Source organism: Bos indicus, chromosome 1, assembly GCF_029378745.1.
Source record: "Bos indicus isolate NIAB-ARS_2022 breed Sahiwal x Tharparkar chromosome 1, NIAB-ARS_B.indTharparkar_mat_pri_1.0, whole genome shotgun sequence".
Taxonomy (NCBI): Eukaryota; Metazoa; Chordata; class Mammalia; order Artiodactyla; family Bovidae; genus Bos; species Bos indicus.
The window spans coordinates 3583617-3610525 of record NC_091760.1 but is presented as its reverse complement, the minus strand read 5'-3'; the positions used below and the strand labels follow the sequence as shown (position 1 = coordinate 3610525).

Here is a 26909-nt window from a genome sequence, read left to right as displayed (position 1 = left end):
CTGCACTATAGTTTTGCAAATGTTACCACTGGGTAAAGGATACCTGGGATCTTTCTGTATTATTTCTTACAACTGCACGTTGTTGTTTAGTTGCTATGCTGTGCCCATGCACTGTAGCCTGCCAGGCTCCTCTGTCCAGGGGATTCTCCAGGCAAGAATACTGGAGTGGGTAGCCATTTCCTTCTCCAGGGGATCTTCCCGACCCAGGGATCAAACCTGTTGTCTCCTGCATTGACAGGCAGGTTCTTTACTGTCTGAGCTACCATGGAAGCCCATACAAATCTACAGTTACCTTAAAATAAAAAGTTTTTACAAAGCCTATTATTCTGTATCTGTAACTTCTTAAACAGAGATTAATGAACATAATTGATTTAAGAATCAAGGTTATTGTTTGAAATAGCAATCTGAAAAAAAGGCAATACTCACAGGAACACCAGCCTCAGTCTCTTACTTTAGGTCTTTTAAGGCAATCTCTTCTTTTGTCTGGCTATTCGTTAGCCTGTTTCCCCTCTGCTCCCCTCACCCGCCCCACCCCCACCCCCCAGCTGTTTCTTTTGCTGTGGGTCAGAAAATCATCATTCATGCCTCCTGTGTTATTTTCAAGCCAGCAAGATGTTGAATGAGGGCCTTTCTTACAGAATAAGCATATGACTTCTTAATGACAATTAGTAATTTGAGAATAGCTTCCTACTTTCAGCAGAAGTATCACATAGAGACAGAGGCTGAGATGGTTGGATGGCATCACCGACTCAATGGACCCAAGTTTGAGCAAGCTCTAGGAGATGGTGAAGGACAGGAAAGCCTGGCGTGCTGCAGTGCATAGAGTCGCCAAGAGTTGGACATGACTGAGCGACTGAACAACAATCACACAGAGAAATACAATGGATGAGAATAACATCTTGAATTAAAATACCTGATTTGGAAAAAAAAACAAAACTGATTTGACAGTAAGAATTAATCCTCAAATATCGCCAAACTCATCTATGTAAAGTTAAAGGAAAATAGCTGAGAAAAGTTCTTCCCTTTTGAGCAAAGCAGTCAGTATGGTAAAGACAGGTATATTTATTTCATACGACAGCAAATTTCACAGGATATGTTCAGTGTTTATATGCCACTGACTTTAATACTGTACTCCTATAAAGTACATAGTTATAAATACTGTGTGCCACATAAGCAATAAAGTTCTTACCTATAAACAGCAATCTACTATAGAGAACAAAGAACTCACAGAGAGATCCTTAGTGTCTAGTTTCTGCTCTGCTTTTAACAGAACTGGTCCATATTGTAATAATATGTAGAATAATGGCTAGTTATTTGCAGTGTACCTTTAACTGTCTGTCATAACTTTGTGCACTTTTTCAGCAACTTGCCAAGTATCAGCAGAATTTCCTGATAAAGGCTGAGCTGCTGCTTGATATGTGTATTTTAGACAGTAGTTTCTATTCAATAGGAAACACTGCTCACAGAACTGCAGTCGCACTAAAGTTTATAATGAGTTATTTTCCTAACGGAGAGCAAATACCATATACACTAATCACACAGATGTTAAAGCCACAGTTTCAACAAGTTAATTCACATTTTGAAGCACATTGCTTATAGTAATACTGCTGTTTAAAATATACTACTGCTGAAATGATTAGACCCCCCCCCCCTCCAAAAGCACAATATAAAACTCACGAGAGTTATTTCTAACAGCAATTCCTGGCTGTTAATAGAGAGAGAATTACTTTTATAAATATAGTATTCTGATAACATTTGAGCATTTAGAAAAGTGCTTTTTCCTAATAGTTTTGCTTTATGTGGTTAAGTGCGATGCAGCTTGCTGTGCTTTTTTACATCTTATGTATTCTTAGTCGTGAACTCCATTTTCTGATATTCCCCCAATGCACATGTTTAAAGGTTAAATGTGGACAACGTAATTCAGGTGACATTTACAACTCTTTGTATAAAACGCTAATATAATGGGTAAAAGTGATTTCAAACTAACAACAAAACAACTATTGCTCCAGGAATTTTCTGACTGGGATTTCCTCAATGATATCAAAATACTACATTCTCTATAAGTCATGAACGTCTTCATAAAATTAATCAAAAGCAGGATCAGCTGCATACTGGCAGTGCAGGAGACAAAATCCACAGCTAATTTGAGGTGTAGCCTCTAAGAACATAAAGCAGCATCACAGATGGGGCGAGAGAACACGCAGCAGATTCCAGTTCAGCGCCCCCGGAGTCGGGGCTGCCCGGCTCACCAGCTAGAGAAGTGAGGAGGGCCATCCTCGGACACCTCCGTGGACCTTGAACTCCCATTTACTTCTCACTGAATTTGGTGGCACGTGCCTCCCTGCTATCTGTAGCCAGTGTGCTGTTTTGAAAGGACAGGAGGGTCGGTCCACACAATATGCTACTTCCGGCTGCAAGAAGCTCCTCCCCCAGAAAAGCAGGCAGAGGTGTGGGACCAGAGTGACAAGGGGGTGTGTGGTGTGTGTGTCAGAAGGGGTGGGTGTGCAACGGGGGCAAATTCTGGTTCCGTCGTGAGATTACTCTAGATTTGGAAAGAAAGATAATGGAAATGTCCAAATTTCATTTTCAACCATCCATTTGATTATATGGAAAAGAGAACTCTGTTACAACTTTTAGGTAAAAATTTGGTCTGACTTATACCCTAGAATTTAAGTGATGTATTTTACCAGTATGTAAGTGTATACATTTGTGTGTTTGTGTGTGTATACACTTTTTTTTTAAGCAATGTCTTTCTAAATTCTGTTCCAGTATACCTTTGACGGCTCTTTGGTAAATACTTATAGATACCAATTGTTGACAAGTAGGAAAGGGCTGGCAGCAATGTCGTCTAGAAGTTGTCTGGGCTTTGTGAGATGCTCTAAAGGAGACTGATGAAGAATTTCTAAATGAGGACTGTTTTCTAAAATAGCTTTGAGCACTTTTTATGGCTTCTACTCTCTCTTATTTATCCAAACAGAAACACACCAAAATTCCAGTTAATAATGAGAAAAATTTTTCCTTAATTCTGATATACACATATTCCAACTCTGTACACATTAAATAGTGGTATTTCATGACAACATCAGTGCACTTAACAATTACTTATTGCACATCATGAATAACGAATGCCCAAATCTTTTGGCTGTACCCTGCCAAAACTAAAGGGACTCTCTACTGTGTGACGTTATCTTTCTGTCAAGTCTAGCGTGGGTGATGCCTTAGAGGCCAGGGCTGTGAAAGCGTCTGCGGGAGGGGTGGTGCCAGGTGGGAGCAGAGGGACAGGCGGTGGGGGTGGTGGTCTTGCTGGCAACACACAGAGAGACACATTGGTACTCCTACCCCAGTCATCACCAAGCATCACCTTGGAGCCAGGAGACGAGCTCAGCTGCTTACCCAGGAAAACGTCTGGGCGAGTGGACCCTGACTTCCCTGTCACACCAAAGTCCTCTTCTTCCTCGAAGGTTACCCATCCTTTGGGGTTGCTGACTGTTAGTGCAGACAGGCCCTGTGGATCAAAACTGTCCTTAAACCCATCCAGGGAGGATGAAGGCTTGCTACTGTTCTGATCCAGAGGCCTCAGCGAAGAGAATGGACTCGGAGCAACAGGCTCTTCTTTGGAGAACCATGAAGTGGCCTCTGATTCTTGAGACTCAGCTCGAAAGGGGTTTCCAGGAGCGGCGGTCCTGTCGGTGAAAGGATTTGTGCTGCTTGAGCTTGGGATGAATGGGTTTGGGGAACATCGCGTGTTTTCCTGGGATTTACTCCGGGCTGGAATTGGAGGCATTGTCGGCATGCAGCTTACAGAACTCAGAGTGTTGGTGTTACTTGGGGCTGCAGAAGGCAACGGCGTCAACCCCCTTGGGTTTGGGGTGTGAACAGATGGCTGAGCCTTTGATACAGCAAGCAGGTTCAATGACAAGTCTTCAAATGGGTCACTCTTTAATGGCGAGTCCAGTCTGACGGCGGAGACTCCGTTTGTTTTCACCTGGGAAAGAGAGAGCCCACTGAATAATCAGAACAAACAAAAAGCAATAAGGTTACTTTGAATGCCCCCCCTGTTTCCTGTCTCAATTATTCTTTATTCTGAAGGGGTCAAGTATACATACTCAAAAAATAAAAAAAGGAGCTTTGTGTAGTCTGTTACTCTGGTGGTTAAACAAGTACCATGAAATTTTTTTTTTTTTTAAAACTCTCTGCTAAATAAGTTCTTTTATAAATACAACTTATTTCATCCATGCAAGTATTGATACGTAAAATGGAGAACTGCACTGAATTAGCAGATGAGTTTGGTTCATGCCCAGTTCTATCAGATAATCAAATGAACTTAAAAAACTCACATTCAATACAAAGTTTATGCTAAATCGCTATGAATAAACTTCCAACACCCATCTGTGATGATGATGTGGTTTCATTGTTTTTTGAAATATATTTTCATTGAGAGTTAATGTTACTATGGAAATTCAACTTTATGGATAATAATTTTATTAGTATATCTATATTCATAAGCTGAAGACAATGCATCATTTCCTTTTCCACTTGTAGAATAAAATTTTCAAAGCATTCTTTGCCTTTTAACGTCAGCTCTCCTTTGTAGAATAAATTCTGAATGTGAAAATATTTTTTAATTGACCTTCCTCATCTTTAGATAGGTTGTAACTAACTGCAATGATTCTTTAAACTGGATGGCGTGGTGGGGGGAGGAATCCTGTTTCTATTTGGGATAGTAATTCTTCAACCAAAATAAAGCTATGCATGGCAGAGCTAGCTGTGAACAGTTACTGGCAGGAGGAGGGGTCAGACCTACTTCACAGTTATGAAAAGTCTGCCCTGTGTGCCCAGTTCACAAAGAAGCCGGCTGGAGTGGAGCCCGGCTGTGGTACCGGGCACAGGCTACTTTCCTAAGGGAAACATTGAACTGAAGCCTGGCTGTACGAGAAAAGTAGCTAGCTTTATCAGGAACTCCATTTTAATTAAAAAAAAAAAAAAACTCTATATAATTGTTAAAACTAGGTGGGTGACTTGGATATTTATGCCAAATTAAAGGTAAGAAAAGCACAGGAGAGGGAGAATTTTACTTAGCTAGAGACTTGGCAATGTACAAAATGCAGCATGACCCAAATGAATTTAGGTCATTGTTAAAGCAAGTAACTAAACATTCATAAGATATGTTGAGAAAAAGAGCAGCAGTCTCAATAAAACATTGTTTTGCTGTTCTTATTTTAGTCTCTAAGTCATATCTGACTCTGTGACCCCACAAGACGACTACAAACTATAGCCCACCAGGCTCCTCTGTCCATGGGATTTACCAGGTAAGAAAACTGGAGTGGGTTGCCATTCCCTTCTCCAGGGAATATTCCTGACCCAGGATTGAACCTGTGTCTTCTTCTTTAGCAGACAGATTCTTTATCACTGAGCTGCCTGGGAAACTCCAATAAAACATAATTGCATCTTCTTAAACAGTAACTTGGTGCTTAAGAATAGGGAAGGCTAATTCCCCTCCGATCCAGTGATTAGGGCTCTCTGCTTTCACTGCCAGGGCCTGGGTTCAACCCCTGGTCAGGGAACAGAGACCCCACAAGCCACATGCAGTGGCAAAAAAAAAAAAAGAATAAGGAAGGCTGCTCATTTGCAAAAGGAAACAGTGTGGATAACTTCTTACGTGAATCACTCTCTAGGATCTATTTTATTCAACTAATCTATAGTATACTTTAAGTAAACAAGTTTTATTTTTCTTCAAACTTAATATGACAATAAATTTGAACAAAATTAAAAAGCAGACATGTCATAAATTCTAAACTGTATTCTAAGTGTATTATAGTACTTGAGAGACAAATTTACTATAGATGCTGTAAAATTACAATTAGCTACACATTACCAGTAATGACTGGGTTATTTACGATTCATATGACAAAACAGAAGTACTTGAGTGGGTCTGGGCCCCGATTCTCCCATGGTAGACAAAGAGTCCATGACACAGACATTATAGGTAGGAAGTTTATGCTTTGTACAGCTTAGAATAATAGGCTTTTGCCAAATAAATGTTGCACATTTAAATATCTTTATTTTCATATATTAACAAATTTTTCTTTCAAAATAAGTTAAAGGTAATTTAACAGAAACATGATCATTTTGCTCAATGAGATTTGAAATTATGAGAGCCACATCATCATTCATTACATTAGAATGAATTTCTATATATCTAAGCAGTATTTATGATGACTTGACATTAATGATGATGGTATTTTTTACAGAAAAGGGTGTTGGAAAGGCCCTTAAATAATCCTGCTATAATGTTCATTTTCATTTTTGTAAATCATCAATTCTTCTTTAACAAAAAAAAAAATCTCCTAGTGCCTCCAGTTATAATCTACATGCTACTAGTTTTTTGGGTTTTTTTAATTTCCCAAAAGAAATCTAGGAAAAAAATTGAATTTTATACTTACATAATTTTGCCATTGTTAAAACCACGAACCAATTTGGTTTTGCCAAATACACTTTCATATATCTAAAGCTTACCTTCTTAAAGTTATACTTTTTAGTCTTGTTAATTTTTGTAAAAAAAAAAAGCAAAATGGGAAAGCATTAGCAAGAATAACTAAAATGGTTCCTAAGAATTCAAAATACTAAGAAAAAAAGCAGGTTTTATGGTATGATAACAGAATTTATTAATGTGGACAGGTGGTTTTTAAAAATGGGTGAGAATTTAGATGTATGAAGCGAAAGATTCATACATCTACTGTGCTAAGACAGATGAGAAGCACATATAAGATTGAGAAATAATCCGATACCTGTTACCCTGATGGTTGCTCCTGCTTTGAGAAAACGAAACATAGACATCAAGGGAAAGAGTTAGGAGGACAATCTGAGACCAAGCAGCAACCCTAACAATTCAAAACACTTTCAGTTTTATATTATGTACAAAATCCAACAGCAGTGAGACCTGCAGGTCACAGTATAAGATCAAGAGACAATAAAATGTATTGCTGTAATAGGGCTCAGGATTTAATTTTATCTGAGGTTGATTACTAACTAGTTCAAAGTAGTCATTCCAAAAATAATATTCCAAATACATTACTGGAGCACTGAAGTATTTTCAGCAGGCTATGGGTGAAATGTTTGTGTCCCCTCAGATTCGTATGCTGAACCCCAACCTTCTTATGTGATGGTATTTGGAGACGTGGCCTCTGGGAGGTGACTGGGGTTAGATGAGGTCGTGAGAGTGGGCCCTCTTGATGGAACTAGCACCCTTTGTAGGAGACACACCAGAGGGCTTGCTCTTTCTTCCCTTGTGCAAGCACCAAGGAAAGGCCATGTGGGCACAGGAGAAGAGGCCCCAGCAGAACCCAACCATGCTGGCATCCTGATCTCGGGCTTCTAGCCTCCAGAACTTGAGAAGACAAATTTCTACTGCCTGAGTCACCCAGTTCATGGTATTTTGTTACGGCAGCCCAAGAAGGTTAGGACACAGCCTTAAGACAGCCTATGGGTTTATCATGATTAGAGAAATTGTTCAAAATGGCACCACTTTGCAGAAAAGTGAAAACTGGTATTTATTTTAACATGGTCAGGATCCAGGCTTGTTCTATTAATCTATCACTCAAATTTTCTGAAGGGTGATACTAAAGATGAAATCACAATCTTTCTATAACAGCAGTACTTTAAAAAATTACAGTATTCTTAAGAAACAGTTTGAACAAATCTTCCCCAATATTTAAAGCTTACCTTATTTTAAAATACCATAACTCACTTAGACAGATTCGAGAGACACCATTCTATAGTAAATTATTTTATAAATAATATATTTATTATATATTTATATTATATAAAATGTGTTACTACAAAACATGAGACTCCTGAATTTAACCTTTCCTGATGATCCTGATGCATTAGTTTTGTAAGAGTTGGATAAAAACTGGGAATGGGTTTATACTAAGATGCAAGGGGATGGTATTAAATTGATCCAGAAAGCTGAGATTTTTTTTTTTCTTTTTTGGCTGTGCTGCGCAGCATGCTGGATCTTAGTTCCCTGACCAGGGATCGAAGGCATGCCCTCTGCATTGGGAGCACGGGGTCTTAACCACTGGACTGCCAGGGAAGTCCTGAGATTTTCTACTTGGCCTCTTCCCTCACTATCGGCTGTCACTCCAATAGTATAGCTGTGATGCTATTACTTTACTTCCCATTGGATTCCTGACTTCTGGTTTTCAGCTGATAATCAGATGCCTAAGACATTGAAAGTCAGATAAGTGGGGCATTTTTACATTTTCTAAAGGATATATAACATATAATCACTTGAATTAGAAGAATCTTTTCTATATAGAATTATAGAATCAAATAATTTAAATAGTAATAACAAGTAAAGCTGGGTCATGTGTGGGTCTATGTTTTAAATACCTTGTATATTTTTGGCAGAATTAATAAAGACTTGTAAAAACTACTAAGTTCAATTCTAAGACTGTTTCATATTATTACCAAAATATCAAAATGTGAGTTATTTTACTAACTCACCCTCTTCAAGTTATAGCCATTATAGAAGAATTTTTAAGACTTTAGATGTTCATTATTTTTTGAATAGGCATTATTTTTATGGTTCAAAATGAAAAAGGCAAAAAAGGTAAAATGCCTCCCTATCTTTCTGTAAGCTCCCAGGAGGAAACTAAGCTCTTTGTGATCTTGCACAAAGGCAGCCTACACGTGAACAAGACCTCCACTCTCCAGGAAAGTGTGTCTGTGTATGTAATGTGTAGAGGGATTTGATATCAATGACTGAGGCAAAGAAAGGCTTATAACAAACACCTTTCACAGTTTTGATGAGCAGAATGTAAGAGTCAAGAATACAATCTACTAAACCACACAGAAAGCACAGGCTTGCTGTGCTTCGTCAGCAAATCACCATACCCATTCCAATGAAAATCAGAAAGCAAAACAGGGGAAAATGACCTAAGAAAATGATAGATGGCAGTCACGGAATATTCATCCTGTACTCTCTGTGTCACAAGATGACTTTCTACTGAGAACTGCAATCTTCTTTGACAGTGTGTTCTTCTGAAGTTGTTCAGAGTACCACACCTACTTTCAATACTGAGAACATTTTATAGAGTTTTAGGAATTAGGGTTCACCTTTACTGTGAAAATCATGATCACTTTCTGTCCTAAAACTGTAGTAATACAAAGCTTTAAGATGGCTTCTTTGAAAGTTTCTTGCCCTCCAATTACACTAAAAAACAATAATAATAAATACTACACCTTATAAGAAAATGAAAAGAAAAAATCATCATGCACTAAAAGTAGATTGGCAAAGAGAAAATAATGGACACTTATTGTTTGAAGGGCTTCTATAATTACTATATATCTTCAGCATCCTCAACTATATAATACTTTTTGGTGTTCATTAGCTTAAGAGAACATTATTCTCAATTATATATCCGTCTTAGCTTTTTAAAAAATGTGACCAATAGTCTGATAAGTAAGTGCTAATTGCTAACTATTCATATTGTTTCAAGATTCATATTTACTTTATAATCTTTTTTTCACTATGAAGAAGCATAAGAAACTGCTAACTTCTGCCAATTAGTTGGACATATTCACATATCTGTAAAAATAAATGCAAACTATTATTATAAACATGCTTAAGGGACATCACCAGTGTAATATTTCTGTATTTTAGACTATTCCAAAATAAAAGCAGACTTAGACTTCAGTTCTTTGGCCTTGATGGCATTTTCAAGTTAAAACTTTTGGATAAAATTCAATGTGAGGCTAGACAACAGAAATATAAAGATAAACCTTATACTAAAGATAAACTTATACTAAAGATAAACCTTATTTTAATGATTTTACTGAGATGTATATAATAAAAACTAAGTAAAACAGCCTCCAAGTAAAACAATTCAACTCGCATGAATATTCTTGTGTTGAAACAACTTTGTGTATATACACCAGAAGGCTTTCCAATGTGAGATCACTCTGGTATAACAAAAGTCCCTGTGATCCTGTGATTTCCACCCACCAAGGCAATGGTACTATTTTCTATGTGATACTCATGAGAACATTATTTTGATGGCTTTTACTTTGGTTAATAAGCCTGCTGCTGCATGCCTGAAACATCTAAATGGATCCAGTAGTGTCTGAAACTGTTAGAGATCCCCAAGGAAGCCCAGTGCCGACTCCATCACTGAAAAGAGCTAACTGCAGCATCAGGAGAGATAGGATTATTGGAAATTTACTGCCAATGGCCAGGGATTGACCTGACTGCCTTTCTGTCCAGGAGGTAAAGGACAAAACTAATCTAATAGCTGTGAACAAAAAGAAACTAAGTTATTACTGTCCACTCTAATTAAGTATCCAAAGTAAATTACACACAGAAAAACCAAAAAAATCACCTACTCTTTAAACAAAGTAAACAGCGTGGGGGCCGCTTGGAAGTTTTAGGGAAAAGAGCCTTTAGGGAAAGAGCCCTAATCTAGGGTCACTCTCTGAGAACCCGTGATCTAGACAACAGGTTGGACAAACAAACAAAAAACCCAAACCCTCAAACGGCCAAACGTGCTTTTGTTGTGTGATGAGTCTGAGTGGTCAAATGACATTCACTGGTTGAAGTCATATCTAAACATGTTATTACTAGCAAATGACAAAATTTTTTAAAAAATCAAATCTTAGGTGTTTTTTCTAAAGCTAATAATTAAAATAAGTATGTTCAAAGACTACAGCAAGAGCATCAAATATGCCTCAGTAAAAAAAAAAAAAAAGGGAAAAACAAAACAAAATGTAAGCAAAGGCACACACACACACACACACACACACACACCCAGATGATCTTTCTCCCCGCTGGAAGGCCTTACCTGCGGCTGCGCCGGAGGCTCAGAAGGCAAGCTGTGGGACGACCTGCTCCGAGGGGGTGGCTGCGGGGGCGTTTCCAGGCTGGGCTGCAGGGCAGCCTGGGCCAGAGGTGCGGCCACCGGGATGAGAGGCTCCTGCATCTTCTGAACAGGTGGCGCAAGAGAAGGTGGCGCAAGAGAAGGCGGCACAGGAAGGGCGGCCTGAGGCTTCAGGGGCTCGGGAAGAAGAGCTGGCCCTAAAGAAAGTAATTTCCAGATGTTAGGCATTCTCTGGAAAACTGAGTTTATCCTTCCTTTCAGGAAATGGTAGGAAATTCCAGTCCCTGTCTCAGCCCCCAGTAGCCTCCTTTATTATGGCATTCAGAAAGACAGGAAAAAAAAAAAGAGAGAGAGAAAGAATTTGAGCAAGTTGTATAAAGTGAGAGATTGCGAAAGAAAAAAGAAAAGAAGTGGAAGGGAAGGATACAGAATGGCACTGCTGTTTTGACTACGGGTCTACCTTTCAGTACTTCTGAGGTTTTGCTTTGGCTTTCAGGAGTCAGTCTCCCAGCAGACACCCGTGCGTGGCTCTGGGGGGCGCTGATGACTCCAGCACGGGGCGGAATAATCTAAAGATGGGAAACGAAAACCACTGAGACATTTACCTTATCTGCAACGGATAAGATTTGATGAAAATATTTTGTCTGTGCATCTTGTATCATTTCCTCTGCCTCTTTGTCATTCTAATGGCTCTATTTATTGCCATATGATCATAAGTTTCATTTTTTTTTATTAAGGATTAACTTTTATTGGTGCATAGTTACTTTACAAAGTTGTGTTGGTCTCTACTCTTCAGCAAAATGAATCAGGCATACATATATATATATATATATATATATATATATATCTCCTCCCTTTTGGATTTCCCTCCCATTCAGGTCATCACAGTGCGTTAAGTAGAACTCTCTGTGCTATATACAGTAGTTTCTCATTAATTATCTATTTTATACATAGTATCAGTAATATATATATGTGTGTGTGTATACACACACAGACACACATATATGTGTCAACTCGAATCTCCCAATTCCTCCCCTGCCCCTTGGTATCCACACATTTGTTCTCTATGTCTGTGTCTCTATTACTGGTTTGCAAATAAGATCATCTATAGTATTTATCTACATTCCACATATATGGGTTAATACACAATACTGTTTCTCTCTTTCTGACTTACTTCATTCTGTATGATACTCTCTAGGTCCATCCACATCTCTACAAATGACCCAATTTTGTTCCTTAAGCTTCAAAAATCTTCCTTTATATTTTTCACTGTTTACTATGTGCCACGCACTGTGTTAACTAAGCACGGGTATGAATTTACATTTCAATGTCCAAATGGCCCTGGGGGGTAAGGTATTATTTTATCATCTCTAATTTAAATGAAAATGAAGAAATGTATACAACTGTCCCAAAGCCACAGAGTTACAAAATAAAGCCAGGAGCCGAACTCAGGGCCCGTTTTCTTTATCCTGTATCATACTCCTTAGTGGGACGATTTTACAGGTCATGAGGAGGTGGAGCGGGACATACACTGTGGAACTAAGAGGCTTACCAAAAACTACACTGAGGCTGTTTTTCTTTATTAAACACAGAGGTTAAAAACTCTGGAATGGCTAACTCAATGTGCTGAAATACATAGGCTGGAAGATACACTAGGGAAATAACGTCCTTTTCTATCTTCACATGTTTGCTGAAGGCTTTAAGCACTCAGTACATTTTTCTTATTTTTGTATAAATTGGAGGATAATTGCTTTACAATATTTGTTGGCTTCTGCCATACATCAATATGAATCAGCCACATGGAGGTCCCCTCCCTCCTGAATCTCCTACAGGTACACACATGTCCCCTCCCTCTTGTACCCCCTCCCAGGCTTCTAAATTGTCACACAGCACAGAGTTGAGCTCCCCGATTCCCACTTGCTATCTGTTTTACATATGGTAATATACATTTCCATAGTATTCTCTCGGAGAAGGCGATGGCACCCCACTCCAGTACTCTTGCCTGCAAAATCCCATGGATGGAGGAGCCTGGTAGGCTGCAGTCCATGGGGTCGCTAAGAGTCTGAAAAGACTGAGCGACTTCACTTTCACTTTTCACTTTCATGCACTGGAGAAGGAAATGGCAACCCACTCCAGTGTTCTTGCCTGGAGAATCCCAGGGACGGGGGAGCCTGGGAGGCTGCCGTCTGTGGGGTTGCACAGAGTCGGACACGACTGAAGCGACTTAGCAGCAGCAGCAGCATAGTATTCTCTCAGTTAGTCCCACCCTCTCCTGCCCCCGCTGCGTCCACAAGTCTGCTGTCTGTGTCTGCATCTCCACTGCTGCCCTGCAAACAGGTTCAGCAGTACCATCTTTCTAGATTCCATGCATAAGCAAAAGTTATAAATGTAATCACACAAAATCCTGACTTTCCTTCCCTATTCTTACAATATTCAGTAAGCAAAGTACTTTGTGGGAAGTGTGTAGTCAGTGAATAACAACTTCTTTTTTAAAAAAACAGGGGAGTGGATAATGGCTATTTTAGGTAAATTCCACAGACACTTTACTTTGGAGCATAATATTATATATAGAAAAAGTCCTTCAGGTTGGCTACAAGACAAAAAACAAAATATCTCTGTTTTAGAAATCTCATGAGAATTTCTTGGACTCTTGAAGTAGTTTCATTAGCAGAAGTCTCTTCATCTCCAGGTATAGTCACAGTTCCCAGGATTCAGCCAGTGGCCTCCCAATAAGTCCAGGCTCCACCTGACTGACACTGGTTTCTCTTTTTTTTTTTCTTTGAATTACTTGTTCTGTCTCAGAGAAAATGTTCATGTGGGTGAATAATAGAATAATTCTGTGTATAACAAAACACACATAAACACGCAGAAAACCACAGACTTACAACGCAGGGTGAAACCCTGCAATGCCATCTGCTCTCCTGTGGTTAAACCTTTAGAACTAGTTTTAGTTGACAGACTATCATCATTGGGGTTCCTGAAATCTAATTTTAAAATCCTTCTGGACTTCCCTGGTGGTCCAGCAGTTAAGACTTGTGCTTCCACTGCAGGGAGTGCGGGTTCAATCCCTGTTTGGGGAACTAAGATCCCGCATGCCTCAAGGTGTGGCAAAGACAAATAAAAAGGAAATAAAAGTAAAATAAAACCTTTCTGATAGAAGAATGACTTTACTTCATTACTCAGATAATGTCATAAAAAATTGCCCTAGTACATCACTTCCCCATATATTTCAAGATTCTAAGATATTTATTTAGTGACTGTAATCACTTAAGTATACCACTTTTATTCAAATAATGAAGGATGCTTTTACTTCTGAAGAGGATGTTAGAATACCATTTGAGTTGAAGGTGGGGCTGCCTGGTGGCTCAGTGGTAAAGAATCTGCCTCTCAATGCAGGAGAAGCGGGTTTGATCCCTAGGTTGGGGAGATCCCCTGGAGAAGGAAATGGCAACCCACTCCAGTAATCTTACCAGGGAAATTTCATAGACATAGGAGCCTGATGGGGTACAGTCCATGGGGTTGCAAAGAGTCGGACACAACTCAGCAAGTACACACACACACACACACACACCTCAGAGAGTAAAACACACACACACACACACACACATACACACGAAGGTACCTTGAAGAGCATCAAGTCTAATTCCCCCAATTTAGAATTGAGGAAATTGGAGTCTTAATGGGCCCGTGATTTCTTCAGGGTAACACATTTGATTAGTAGCAAGTTGGGACCCAGGACCTAGACCTCCTGGCTCGCAAGCGAGGCGCTGCCTACCGGTCTGGCTGCACTGTGTCCAGCAAGTCCCGGGCCTGGCAGTCCGGCTTGAGGTGGAAGCTGGCTGCGTCCTGGAACAAAGACATCACACCATGTAGCTCAGGTCTTTGTTTTTAAAGAAAGAAACAAGAAACATGCACTTATACCACACTGTCTATTCATGGTCCAGCTTTAAGGTTAAGTAGCTGAATTCGAATGTTTACCTAGATTATCTCTCCGGGTCGTTCCTGGGCTTTTGGGTGCTTTGAAGCAGGAAGGAAAAAAAAATTATCTATAAGTAAATAAGCCATATTATATAATATTAGCTAGCTGTTCTGTTTCATTACCAGCAGAAATGGGGGCACGAGGTGGAAAAAGAAAAACAAAACAAACTATTCTGCTTTAGAAATGCTGGAGGGTATTATCAGCCCTTTAGAAAATACCTCCAAAAGAGAAAAATTTAGACTATTGAGAGTAACATTTATGGGACAAGTTGGCAGTTGGTCTGCTACCTCATTTGGAAGGTAACTTTCCCAACAGAGCTCTTTCCTATGAACCCTGAAAACACATGGTCAGTTTGGGGGAACAGTCACAAGACGTGGCCCCACTACTTCCCAGAGCTTGGTGGGCTCACGGCTCCAGGACCAACAGACCCGCACTTTCCGAGTCACACAAGACACCAAACAGCACTGTTCAGGGCTTCATGCTGTGGACGTCAGTACGGACAGGGGCTCTTACGAGACCTTTCGGATTTCTACAGAAAGACCCTATCATTAAGGTAGAAGGCGGGCACTACTTATTACAATATCTGCCTTATGCAAGACAGTGTTAAAATACTGCTCAAACTCATTCGAAACGTAGGAGAAGACTGAAATGCAATAAACTACTTTTGGGGCCAAAAGGAGTAGGAGACCCTATTAAGGTCAGCATCTCAGATTTCTTCTTTTTGAAAGGAAATTCATGTGTAATTGTTATATGAAACCCATCAGACTTTTAATAACTGTAATCTTAATGAATGGCTTCCAGTTTTAATAGCCTTTTAAGCAAATTTACTCAGCATATTTATGTTATCTGAAGTTGATTAAAAAATACTATATCCTTGGACTGAATTAACAAGGTTTAATTATTAATTTTTAAAACTTCAGAGTTAGTACAGTACATTTCTAAACATTTGACTTATTCTGAAAAAATTTTTGAAGGCATTCCTCTTAAAATAATACTGCACATTAATTTCACATCTTAAGTGTATATGAAATATATATATACAGAACAGCTCAAAACAACATTAAGAATTGCAGAGAAAGTAAATGGACAACCACCAGAAACTACACAACACAGAATGAAAAGAGAAAAAATATGAAGTTACAAGATATACAGAAGGAGGGGGAGGGGGAGTTTACAGTTGGACCAAGAAAAGATTTGGTATGTCTTTAAACACTGGAGGGGCTGACATTTAGGAATAAAACGAGAGATCCATTTCTAGGATGCAAACGTCTTGTTACCTTCCATCTCTCGCCTAGCTACCCCCGGACTGGGAGGGGCTCCAACACCTTTTTAGAGAGAGAACAGAAGCTGTGTATTGTTCAGGGTCCATAGAACAGAGGGAAAGGCAGGCACACAAAACAGTTTCTGAGTTAAATGTCCTTTTGCAAAAAAAGTTCTTTCACTGCTTCAAATTTCTTCAAAGATATCTGTATAAACCAAAGTGCCTCTAGATGCCTGGCCCAAACCTGATCCTTGCCCTTTCTTCAGTTAGAATTGAAAGGAGAAAATAGTTTTCTTTTTATATCTGACATCATGGGAGGATTCCCTGGAGGAAGAAATGGCAACCCCCTCCAGCATTCTTGCCTGGAGAATCCCATGGACAGAGGAGACTGGTGGGCTACGGACCATGGGGTTCCAAAGAGTCGGGATACAACTGAGTGACTTAACACTTTCACTTCTTCACTAGCGGTAGGGAATTTGAAAATAATGAAAGTCTTTGCTTTTTAATCATCTCATTTTTTATATTCAGAATTAAACCACTAATAAAAGCTCCAATATTTGCCAGTCATAAAGGAAAAAAAAGTCTGGAAGTTCCAATTTCATTTTAAATCTCTATGAGTCCTGTGTTAGTCCCTTAGAAGGTAATTTTCAATGCATTATTAAAAAAAAAAAAAAGAACTCTAAAAGTACTATAATTACTTTCAGATTATTGCCTTCAAGCAGTTACTGGTTTATAGGGTTAAAAAATATGCTGCTAAGACTGCCTACAAAAGAATTACGAAGAGAAGCAATTTTTAAAAAACATCAGACTAAGTAAGTCACTGAGTAGCTAATATGTATAGCTTTTCACAAATTTCTTTAAATTTTTCTACAGATTGGTTTCCTAATTAAAGGGGAAGGTAAATAAAATCTTCCATGAAGCTATAAATCAAAGCACAAGTCTGAAATGGGAAAAAAATCAATGTCGTCTTTAAGTTAGTGGAAAAGTTATCCTCCAGTAGTATCTTACAGAAGCTTGGTGCTGAAAGAACTTTGCTACCCTAATTACCCAAAGTCGTTCAAGTCTGCACACGGTGCAGCCACTCTGTGACAGCGTGAGTCGGCTGGCGACGTGCTCAGGCAGCTGGAGCAGGGAGAGACCAGCTGCCTGTGCACGTGAGCCCTAAGGACACTAGAACTGGGTGAGGAACAGCTCTTCTGTGGGACTGAGACATTCTGCCTCAGCCTTTCTTGAGAACTAGATTAAATAAACTTGTCAAATGTACGCCTCTAGTTGAGCTTTGTAAGAGTCTTCATGTAAAACAAGTAAACTACAAAAAGTGACCCATGTGTTAAGAAAAATTTCTTTATCGAAATATATAACAGAGACTTGTTCTTCTATTTTAAAAATAAGGCATGAATGTTATGACAAATTATGATAAAGCCATGCAAAATGAAAGCTATATTTCAGATAATTATGATAACTTTAAACTGCATTCCTAGGACATTTTGCTAATTCACAGGCTACTGGCAAGACGTACTAGAGTTCTAATATAATCCAATATAATCAAATCCTTGGGAAACCACCTATTTTCATTGTGTTTGACTCATTTAATCTTTATAACCGAATTGACTATATTTATTAATAAAAAGTATATCAGGCCTTAAGTAATTCAACTCTGTTTATCAGGGAAATGGAAGGTCTTCTTAATTCTAATAATATTCACTAATAAAATCAAGCTCTAATCTTTTACCAGAAATATAATGAAAGTTTGGAGTTATTTTTAAGTTGGCATATAAATGTCATTCATTTTGGCTTGCATCAAAGCAACCTAAAATGTCACTAAGTTACAGAGCTCAAACTCCAAAAAAATTAATGAACCAAGATCCATATATTATAACAAATATAAATGGTTACCTCCAAACTCTTTTCTAGCAGGTGCAGGACTCCTAGCCCCTTATAGTTCATAAGGGAATATGCAGCAGAAAGGAAATGACATTAAATAAAGAATTGAAATGTCAAAGATTTACTATAGTTTCCAAGATGTCAAATATCATGTAGAGACTACATATTCATATCTTGGTGCTATAAAAAAGTTATTATGTAACGCAAATACCTCTAGCAGAAACAAGACTATACTTATTTTAAAAGAACATTTAAACAAATATATAAAACTGTAAACAGAAAGATGTATGTTCTTCAGTTCTAATCATGCATTAAAAATTTTCATTTTTAGATAATCATGCATTTTACAGAAATCAGTACAACCACATCAAATTAGCAAAAACAAAGCAAATGTTTCCTGCACGCTTGTAAGAGGCCAGCTCTGAAAACATGTTATAGGAATCTAGCTGTTCTGTCACGCCTATGCCGTTTGTTAGAGAAAAGCTAACTAAGGAAGTAGCACCAGTGACAGAAAACTGATAAAATCTAAAAGCGAGTGTTTCAAAAACATGCAAAACATTTTTCAGCAGAGTGGTGAAATCCAGCAGAGATGGAAATACAAGGATTTGTCACCTGAAGGCGGAGGTGGTCGTTGTGGAGGAGCTGGACGTGCAGGAGGAGCAACCGGGCGGGGAGGGGGAGGCCGCTTGGGTTCCAGGGTCTGGGAAGAATCTTTCTGCTGCAGCTGTGTTGCCGGCAGAGTGTCAACAGGAGAACCTACCAGAAAAAAGTACCTTAGGTAAGAGGATCAGGTTCCAAGGGACGAGCACACAGGTACTTTCTATAGGCGTATGATAAATTATTTAGCAAAATAATTTGTACTACAGAGGAATGACATACATTTTTAGTATCAGTAACACAAGCAGCTGTGCTATTACCTTACCCTTTGGTACTACGGGAGCAATCAGGTTACTCTCTGGACTTCTTACCCAGGCCCCGGGTACTGAAAGGGGATTTACTGAGCGGCCCTAACAAGATGGCATGAAGTACTGTGTGACTTAGGTCATTTGCAATTCAATCTGCTGGCCAGGAGAGAGAAGAAAAAGCAAAGAGAGCCTCTTCTCTTTATGCCTTGACTTATCCTGAATTTACTGAAGGAAGCCCATCCTCTGAGGGCTTCCCTCGTGGCTCAGTGCTAAAGAATCTGCCTGCCAATGCAGGAGATGCAAGTTTGATCCCTGAATCGGGAAGATCTCCTGGAGAAGGAAATGGCAACCCACTCCCATATTCTTGCCTGGGAAATCCAATGGACAGAGGAGCCTGGCAGGCTATAATCCATGGGGTCGCAAAAGAGTCAGATACAACTCAGTGACTATTTAAAGACGGTCCTCTAAGAGTAGCATGGGGGAGCTTGAGAAATTGCTGAAATAAAAGGTATTTTTCAAGGGTACTGGTTAGTGTGGAACAGTGACTGAACTGTGTGATGTAACAACTTCCAGAGAAAAACCTGACTTTGGAGGAGTCATGACTATCAAGTTGAATTCAAAATACTTGTTTTGTCTCTTTCTGCTTCCTATTATAATGCAGGTAATGTACAGATAGTTAAGCCCAAAGAGTTACGGGTTCTGACCATAATGCTTAAAAATCGTCAGTGATAAGCCATGGACAAACCTGCCACATGGAAAAAGGATGAAGTAAAGTTCTCATCTAGTGATAGCAACGACCCTCCTCTTCACTTAGGGTGGAACCATCTACAAAGTTTCCTCTTTTGTACGCACAGAAAACATGCTACACTTTAGCCTATGGATGTGAAAGTTAAGCAAAAATAGTTCTCCAAAGGACATCTGAAGGCATCGGAGGTTTAACCATCTAAATCAAACATACCAGCCCGGGAAGTCATACAGAACTTGAAATAAAACACATACTTTGTGAAGCAGGGGGCCCGGGCGTTCTGGACGGAGCTCGACTTGGTCTCACTGGGAGGGAAGGCACAGGCCCCTCCGATATGGTAGGTGACTGGCAGGGACTGGTCCGGGGTGAAGAACCGGGGGACGTGCCAAGGCCAGAACTGGAAGACGGCTGGAGATGCTGAGGAAGGATCTCCTCTACCTCAGCACTATAGTCATCCACATCACCTGAGAAAACGCAAGGTCGGCCACATTACCAGATGTTAACTTTCTCAGAGATTGCTGCCCCCCAAGTCCAGGCTTAAGGGGTTAAATATATAAAATGAACACCTTAACATGATGATACTGCAAACATGTATAAGTTAAGCATGTGGGCATGTATAAAGAGTTTATATGTATACAAGTAGAATTAGTGCAAATGCTCTCGTACCATAGAAAAAGTAATTAAAAATAGTCCCCTGGGCTTCCCGGGTGGTCCAGTGGTGAAGAATCTGTCTGCCAATGCAGATGGACATGGGTTCAATCCCTGGTCTGGGAAGATCCCACATGCCACAAATACTGAAGCCTGTGCACCACAGAGAGAGTAGCCCCTGCTCACCACAGCTAGAGAAAGCCTGTCTGCAGCAACCAAGACCCAGCACAGCCCACAGCCATTAATTAATTAAATTACTTAAAAAAAGACAGTCACAGGGGATATAGTAATATGTATGGCTGATTAATGCCGATATTGGCAGAAACCAGCACAATACTATCAAGCAATTATCTTTCAATTAAAAATAAACACGTTTAATAATAATAATTAAAAAAAAAAAAAGTCTCTTGTCTCAGAGCAACAGGAGGCCCAGTGGCGGCTAACATCTGGGGCTGGGCTGACTCCACAGCTGTCAATGCGCCCTGAGCAGCGCTCTCAGTGCTGGCTGAGTCGGATGCTCACTGCCCTCCCTCCAAACCTGCCTGCTAGGTCTATGGACCTGCCCCTCATGGCACACACAGTCACACACCCTTCCCCCTGGAAGTCTCCTCACTACTTGGTGCCCTGGGCGCCCCTACCTGACACGTAATCCTCTGTGCTTTAATTAAACAGGCAGGAGTTGGTTCTCCCCGAGGTCTCCTCACCTCCGTTTTCCACAGGGTTGGGAAGTGGCGTCAGGGAGCCCCATGCCACCTGATTCCAATTCCAAAACTTTAATCTTCCAACCCTGAACAAAAAGGCCTCTTTATTTCTGGAAGCTGTGCCTTCCAGAATTTATGTAACGCCCTCAACCCACGTTTGCCGCCATAATCTCCCACCTTCACCTTTTTGGTCACTTGAACCCATTCATCGAGGACCAAGGAGAGAGCAAGACAGTAAGCTGGGCCCCGCCATCTTTCTGGGTGACACTGAAGCCACTGTGGATAACACACCAACAACCTGACACTTTTCCCTGCTGATGCGCTCCTCTACTCCACACTCATGCCCCTTGGAACCGCAGTGCCTCTGAAACAATAAACTCAAACACTTCCCTCTGACCGCCTTCCAGGCTCAGTCTTGCCCTTGGCTACTCTTTCCCCTCTTCTGACTTCACCAGGACCCAAGCCTTCGATCCCTCTTCTTTGGGCCCCTACTGGATTTTGCACCTGTCCCTGCAGCTGTCTTCACATCCTCTGGCTCCTTGCCGCAGCTGGTCCCCTCCTGCACTATTCTTCCGTTGCCCCTGCGTCAATTCTGCAGTCTAATGTCTCCATAACCGCAGACGGGCGGCTGGGTGCTGCAGACAGATAACCGTGTGGTCTTAAAGACTGCACGTGTTAACTTGTGGTTTCAGCCTCATCTGGGCTCCCATGGCCTCCTGGCCAACCCACAGTTTCCTGGCTGGCTCCCCATCTGACTGCTTCTCAGGAGCTTTGTCTTGAACCTTCTCAACCTTCCTGAAACCGTGTGCTGCCCGCCTCCTTAAACTTCGCAGAGAAAAGGAAGTTCTAAGGTGGGAACCCCTTTCTTCAACAATCTGCCCCCCAGCTGTAGCCTAACCATATCTATGGGTGGAAAGGGTGGGGTTCTGCCCAGTGCAGGTTGCCCTGCCCCTCCCCAGCAGCATCAGCCCTTTCCATCAGGATTAAGCTCCTCAAGTGTCTCCACTTCAAAACAACACTTCAGGGAGCAACTGCCTTCATCTCTCTTTCTCCCGTCTCAGGCACACTTCTGTCGAGAGTTGTCTACAGACACTTTCTGCACTTCCTCGTCTTCCATCCACACCCCGATTTACCACCATCTGGCTTCTTCACTCCACTGAAATCACTCTCCTGAATGTCACCAACAGCTTCCTCCCCTGGTTCCAAGCCCAAAGGGCAAGCTGTGGCGCTCACTTCTTCTCGCCCTGCGACAGAGGACGCTATAGATCATTTTTCCTTATCATCTTTTCTTCACTTGGTCTTTAAGCACTATATTCTCCTGGCTCTCTGACATTTCTAGTCGTTTCTTCTGCTTTTCCTTTTATGGGCGGCCTTCTTCTGCCTGTCCTTCAAAGTCTGCGTTTCAGTTCCATCCCAGGAAGTCCTCTCCCATCTCTATCAGGTTTCTGGCCAAGCAAATCCAAATGCAGGGCCTTACCTATCATCAAAGCTCCGGGCTCTCTGCTGAGTGCCAGGCCCACATGCCCACAGCTTACTTCTGGACCCAATGCACCCCACAGATGCCACAACTTCAACACATTCAAAACCAAACTCAGGATTCCCTGCTGGTCCAGTGGCTAAGACTCCGTGCTCCCAATGCAGCGGGCCCAGGTTCGATTCCTGGTCAGGGAACCAGATCCCACATGTCACAACTAAGGGTCTGCATGCTAAAGATCCTGCATGCTGCAACTAAGACCCAGTGCAGCCAAATAAACAAACACTTCAAACAAAACAGAAAAGAAATTCACCTTCCATCCACACCCACTCCTCTTCTTGTTCTTTCTTCCCTTCCTCTTGCACAAGCACATCTGCATCATCTACTTAGATCCTTTTGTCCCCTTAGGTCTCTGCACATTCCTTCTTCCTGGTGATGTCTCTCTATCCTCTTTAATCTGATTCTCACTCAGTCTTCAGATTTTCAGTTTCAATTTCTCTGGGTACATTCTCCTAACTGTCCAACTCTAAGTTAGGCCCAAGAACTACAGCAGCACCGTTCACGAGTGTGTTGATGTCACCGTCTGCCTACTTGTAGGTAACACCCACTGAGCTGTGACTTCAGGGACGGCAAGGATGCCATCTGTTGAATTTCCAGCACTTAGCATGTAACTGGCACATAAAAGGTAAGTGCATAAACGTGTGGACCAAGCAAACAAATTAACAGAGAAATATGAAAACAAGCTGATCTTCTAAGGTGTTCAACTCTTAAATGTGTTACCTAGAGGTACAGGATATCACAATATGATATATTGCCCTTTTATAAACTAAGGTATGCATTTTAGTGGAAAATATGTTAAAATAATATAGCAGATACAGCATTAAAAAGCAAATACATTTCTTAATCACATTTAAGGAAATTATTATATTAAGATAACCTGGCCCACTCTTAAACTTGAGATGATTACATCTACATGAGTGGGTTCAGTTTCAAATGTGTTCCCAGCCACTTTAAGAATTTTTAAAATGACTTTGAAATATATCCTCTTTGGTTGTAAATATTTTGAACTCATTTCTGCACAGAACTCCTACTCTTCTACTTTAACTACAATCAGTGGAACCAAACCACACACCAAAAATACCACTTCCTGCTTTTATCACACAAGGACATAAACTAACTATTGTAAAGGTCTTGACCTTTGTATGGCAGAAGGGCACACACATCTGAAGTCTGTGTAACAAGCAAAAAACACACAATACAATGTAAACCAAATCTGATTAATACTTCTCTGAGTGTTACAAGAAGAAACAGAAGGACAGATTTGGAGACTGAGACTTTGCTGATGGGAAGGAAACCTGTCTAGAAGGATAGAAGTCAATGTGCTCCATGAGCAGACCTTCCATATCGAAGTCGGCCGTGACCTCCGCGTCTTCACCTAGGAGGGTGGAGCTGGTTGATGATGGCAAGGGGACGTTGATTTTCTCTAAGCTCATTTCTTCTTCCAAAGTTTTGATCCAGTCTGGACTTTTTAAAGTAATTGTTATTGTCCTACCCAGTAACTGGTTGAGTAAAAGAGATACAAAATTAAAAATTCATTGGCATGAAAATTAAGTATCTTGGAATAAAGTGTCTGTTTAAGTTATAACAATAGTATAGGCTTAACTCAGATTCATTCAACACAATCATTTCACATATATTGTATTGTCACCTAGTTTCAAATGTCCCCAATCCTCCCTTTAAAAACCTGTTAGGGAGCTTCCTGGTGGCCTAGTGGTTAGGACTCCAGGCTTTCACTGTCATTGCTGTTGTTCAGTTGCTAAGTCATATGCATCTCTTTGCGACCCTATAGACTGCAGCATGCCAGGCTCTTCTGTCCTTCACTGTCTCTCGGAGTTTGCTCAAACTCATGACCCTTGAGCTGGTGATGCCATCACTGCCATGGTCCAGGTTTAATCCTCGACCTCAGAACTGAGATTTGGCCACACAGTGTGGCCAAAACAAAACAGCCTACTGCTGCTAATCTCAGGTCTTCTTTTCTAGGATGCACACAAATTTAAGTTTTCTTTGCTGCAGTAAATATCTTTCCCGGGCCAGATCTAAATTCACTGAAAACTCTGCTACATAAATTTATACTTCCTTTAATTTTGATCCACAGATTAATTAATTAAATTAATTAATTAATCCACATGAGACAATCAAAGAAAGGACAGTATAAAATTCTTAAAATACTTTCCTGTTCATTTAGACTTTTCAGCATTTCAAATGTCACAAGCATACTTAAGAGAATCTAAGATCATTTTAAATCAACAAAAATTAACCATTCTGAAAACACAAGGACTGGTATCTGTGAAACTGGCACACTGCTGTTCCTAAAAAGTTGAGGAGCTTTTAGACAAAAGTATAGTCTAAAATAATCAATGTATTATAATCAAGTTACATTGTCCTGTCATATTAAAAATACTTTCCTTAAATGCTACTGACATCAGAATTCTTTCATGGCACAGTCTGAAAGGCTGACAGCTGCCGGCCTGAACAGTACAGTCGTGTTTAATAGGAATTTAGCGTCCATGCTGAGGTTTGAAGTCAGAACTAGGATTCTGGACCATTTATTTTTTTAAGTCAATAGGCTTCATGGACCATTTATTTTTTTAAGTCAACAACCTTTGTTATGCATTCACCAAAGAATACTAACAAGTCTTCTTAAGCCTCAATCACTACAATGGCCACTTAAGATGTACTTCATCAAGAATATTCACTTGGCAGAGATCAGAACTGAATGAAAAGGAAGAAATTTAGATGCTGGAAAAAAAAATGCTCAAGCAGGTTATCCTTTAAGTTTGCTCTGCTTACACTGTACTTTTTCCAGATTCTCCCCTGAAATGGAAGAGTTCCTATCGATCTACTTGTATCTAGAAGATCTGGGCTGAAACAACTGTAATAACAAAGACAGAGGAGAGGTTTGGACACGTCTGACTTTCAAAATGTTCTCCAGAAACATTATTTTTTCAGAATTTTGAAAATCTTTTAAGGGAGCTAAGGGTGGGCACTTTCTAAAAGTGTAACACAGACTTGAGGGTGAGGGACAGAGCTGAAAAAGAAGGGAGGAAAAAAACTAAACAAGGAAAATGACCAGGGGAAAGACAAAAGAAATATTCAAAAAAGGAGTAAGAGCTGACAAGGGATGCCAAATTGAGAGCTGCTCTTAAATATTAATGACATCATGGGAGGAGGAAAAGCTTAAGATATTAAAGGCAGAATTAAATTTAAAAATCAGTAATTTCTATACGGTGAAAACAACAAAGTCACAAGACGAACTGGGAAGAACATGTACAGCACATTATGAAAAGGAATTAACATCAGGGAAGCTTCAAAAGATGAATACCCCGAGGGGAACACAGGCTGAGGTCATAAACAGCTTGCCAGAGAAGTATGAAACGACCAGTTAATTGAAAAACTCTCCATTGAAATCTTAACACAGACGTGACATACTACTTCTAGTTTTTCAGATTGTCAAAGTTAAAAAATAATTAGGATGTTGGATGTTAGGTAATCCGAGGCATCATGCAACTAGATATTCGAAACACGTTTAGATAATTTGCTGCATGTATCTTAAAAATACAGTCCTCAGACACTAAATCACTGAATGGTTTAGATTCAACAAATGCTACTTTACCTCTTTCCCATTCAGGTTCAGAACATTCAAGGCAGAGCTTCCCTCTAAAAACGTAACCCACATTTTATCTTCCACAAATCTTTAAGGAAGAGAAAAACAAACAATAAAAAAACGTAATGAATACCTCAGATATAACCAGCCCAAAGACTCGTCCAATGATTACTGATGAGCAAGGACTTACAGAGGCTAGGAAACAAAAATACAAGCCTGAGAGCGGCAGGGCCAGCGGTGACCAGGAGAGGGCTCTCTTTCCCTAAAAGCATTCAAATTCCTTTAGATACTGGGTTGGCCAAAAAGTTCAGGTTCCCCCCTTGGAAGGTATGGAGAAACCCAAACGATGTTTTTTGTCAACCCAATACAGTGTTACTAAAACTGTCTGTCAGAAGGAATGGGCCTGCGGAACTCCAAATGTGTGTTGTACTTTTTTCCTATTTTTACTCAATAGGATAGAAGCATTCTAGACTTACCCCCCAATTAATATAAGTAGCCTGCCCCATCTACATTTCCAGGAAATCTCTTATTTACATATAATTTACATATGATGACTTCAGTCATTCCCTAACAGTTGGCTTATTCTAGAGCTGAAGGTGATGATCAGTTTAGCCTACAGGTGACAGGGGACAGTATTCCTGTCCTTCTTTACTTTCAGTGTCTCCCCTGTCTGTTCTACCTTGGTGGTCTTAAGGTGGAACAATCAGAATATTCTAGGTTAGGAGGTACCACATGGTTTTATAACGTCAGCATAACATTACCCTTGTTTTG

The 26909-nt window shown here is 40.2% G+C and overlaps 1 protein-coding gene across 13 annotated transcripts in view; it reads right to left on the bottom strand.

Moving 5' to 3' along the window:
* Positions 1 to 1042: 1042 nt before the first annotated feature.
* Positions 1043 to 26909, bottom strand: part of SYNJ1 (synaptojanin 1) — a 90971-nt gene continuing 65104 nt past the window's right edge. For 4 of the 13 annotated variants that reach the window (XM_070785660.1, XM_070785669.1, XM_070785665.1 and 1 more), the window contains 11 exons: positions 26148 to 26226; positions 23871 to 24033; positions 19906 to 20115; positions 18614 to 18757; positions 18014 to 18052; positions 16134 to 16181; positions 14856 to 14894; positions 14653 to 14723; positions 11338 to 11446; positions 10842 to 11074; positions 1043 to 3985 (listed from right to left, as the gene is read on the bottom strand). In XM_070785660.1, coding sequence (XP_070641761.1) covers positions 3185 to 3985; positions 10842 to 11074; positions 11338 to 11446; positions 14653 to 14723; positions 14856 to 14894; positions 16134 to 16181; positions 18014 to 18052; positions 18614 to 18757; positions 19906 to 20115; positions 23871 to 24033; positions 26148 to 26226 — 1936 coding nt within the window. In that variant the 3' untranslated portion in view covers positions 1043 to 3184. Of the gene's footprint in view, positions 3986 to 6788; positions 6813 to 10841; positions 11075 to 11337; positions 11447 to 14652; positions 14724 to 14855; positions 14895 to 16133; positions 16182 to 18013; positions 18053 to 18613; positions 18758 to 19905; positions 20116 to 23870; positions 24034 to 26147; positions 26227 to 26909 lie in introns of all 13 variants that reach the window. The other 9 variants (XM_070785710.1, XM_070785717.1, XM_070785693.1 and 6 more) reach the window with 7 other exon arrangements.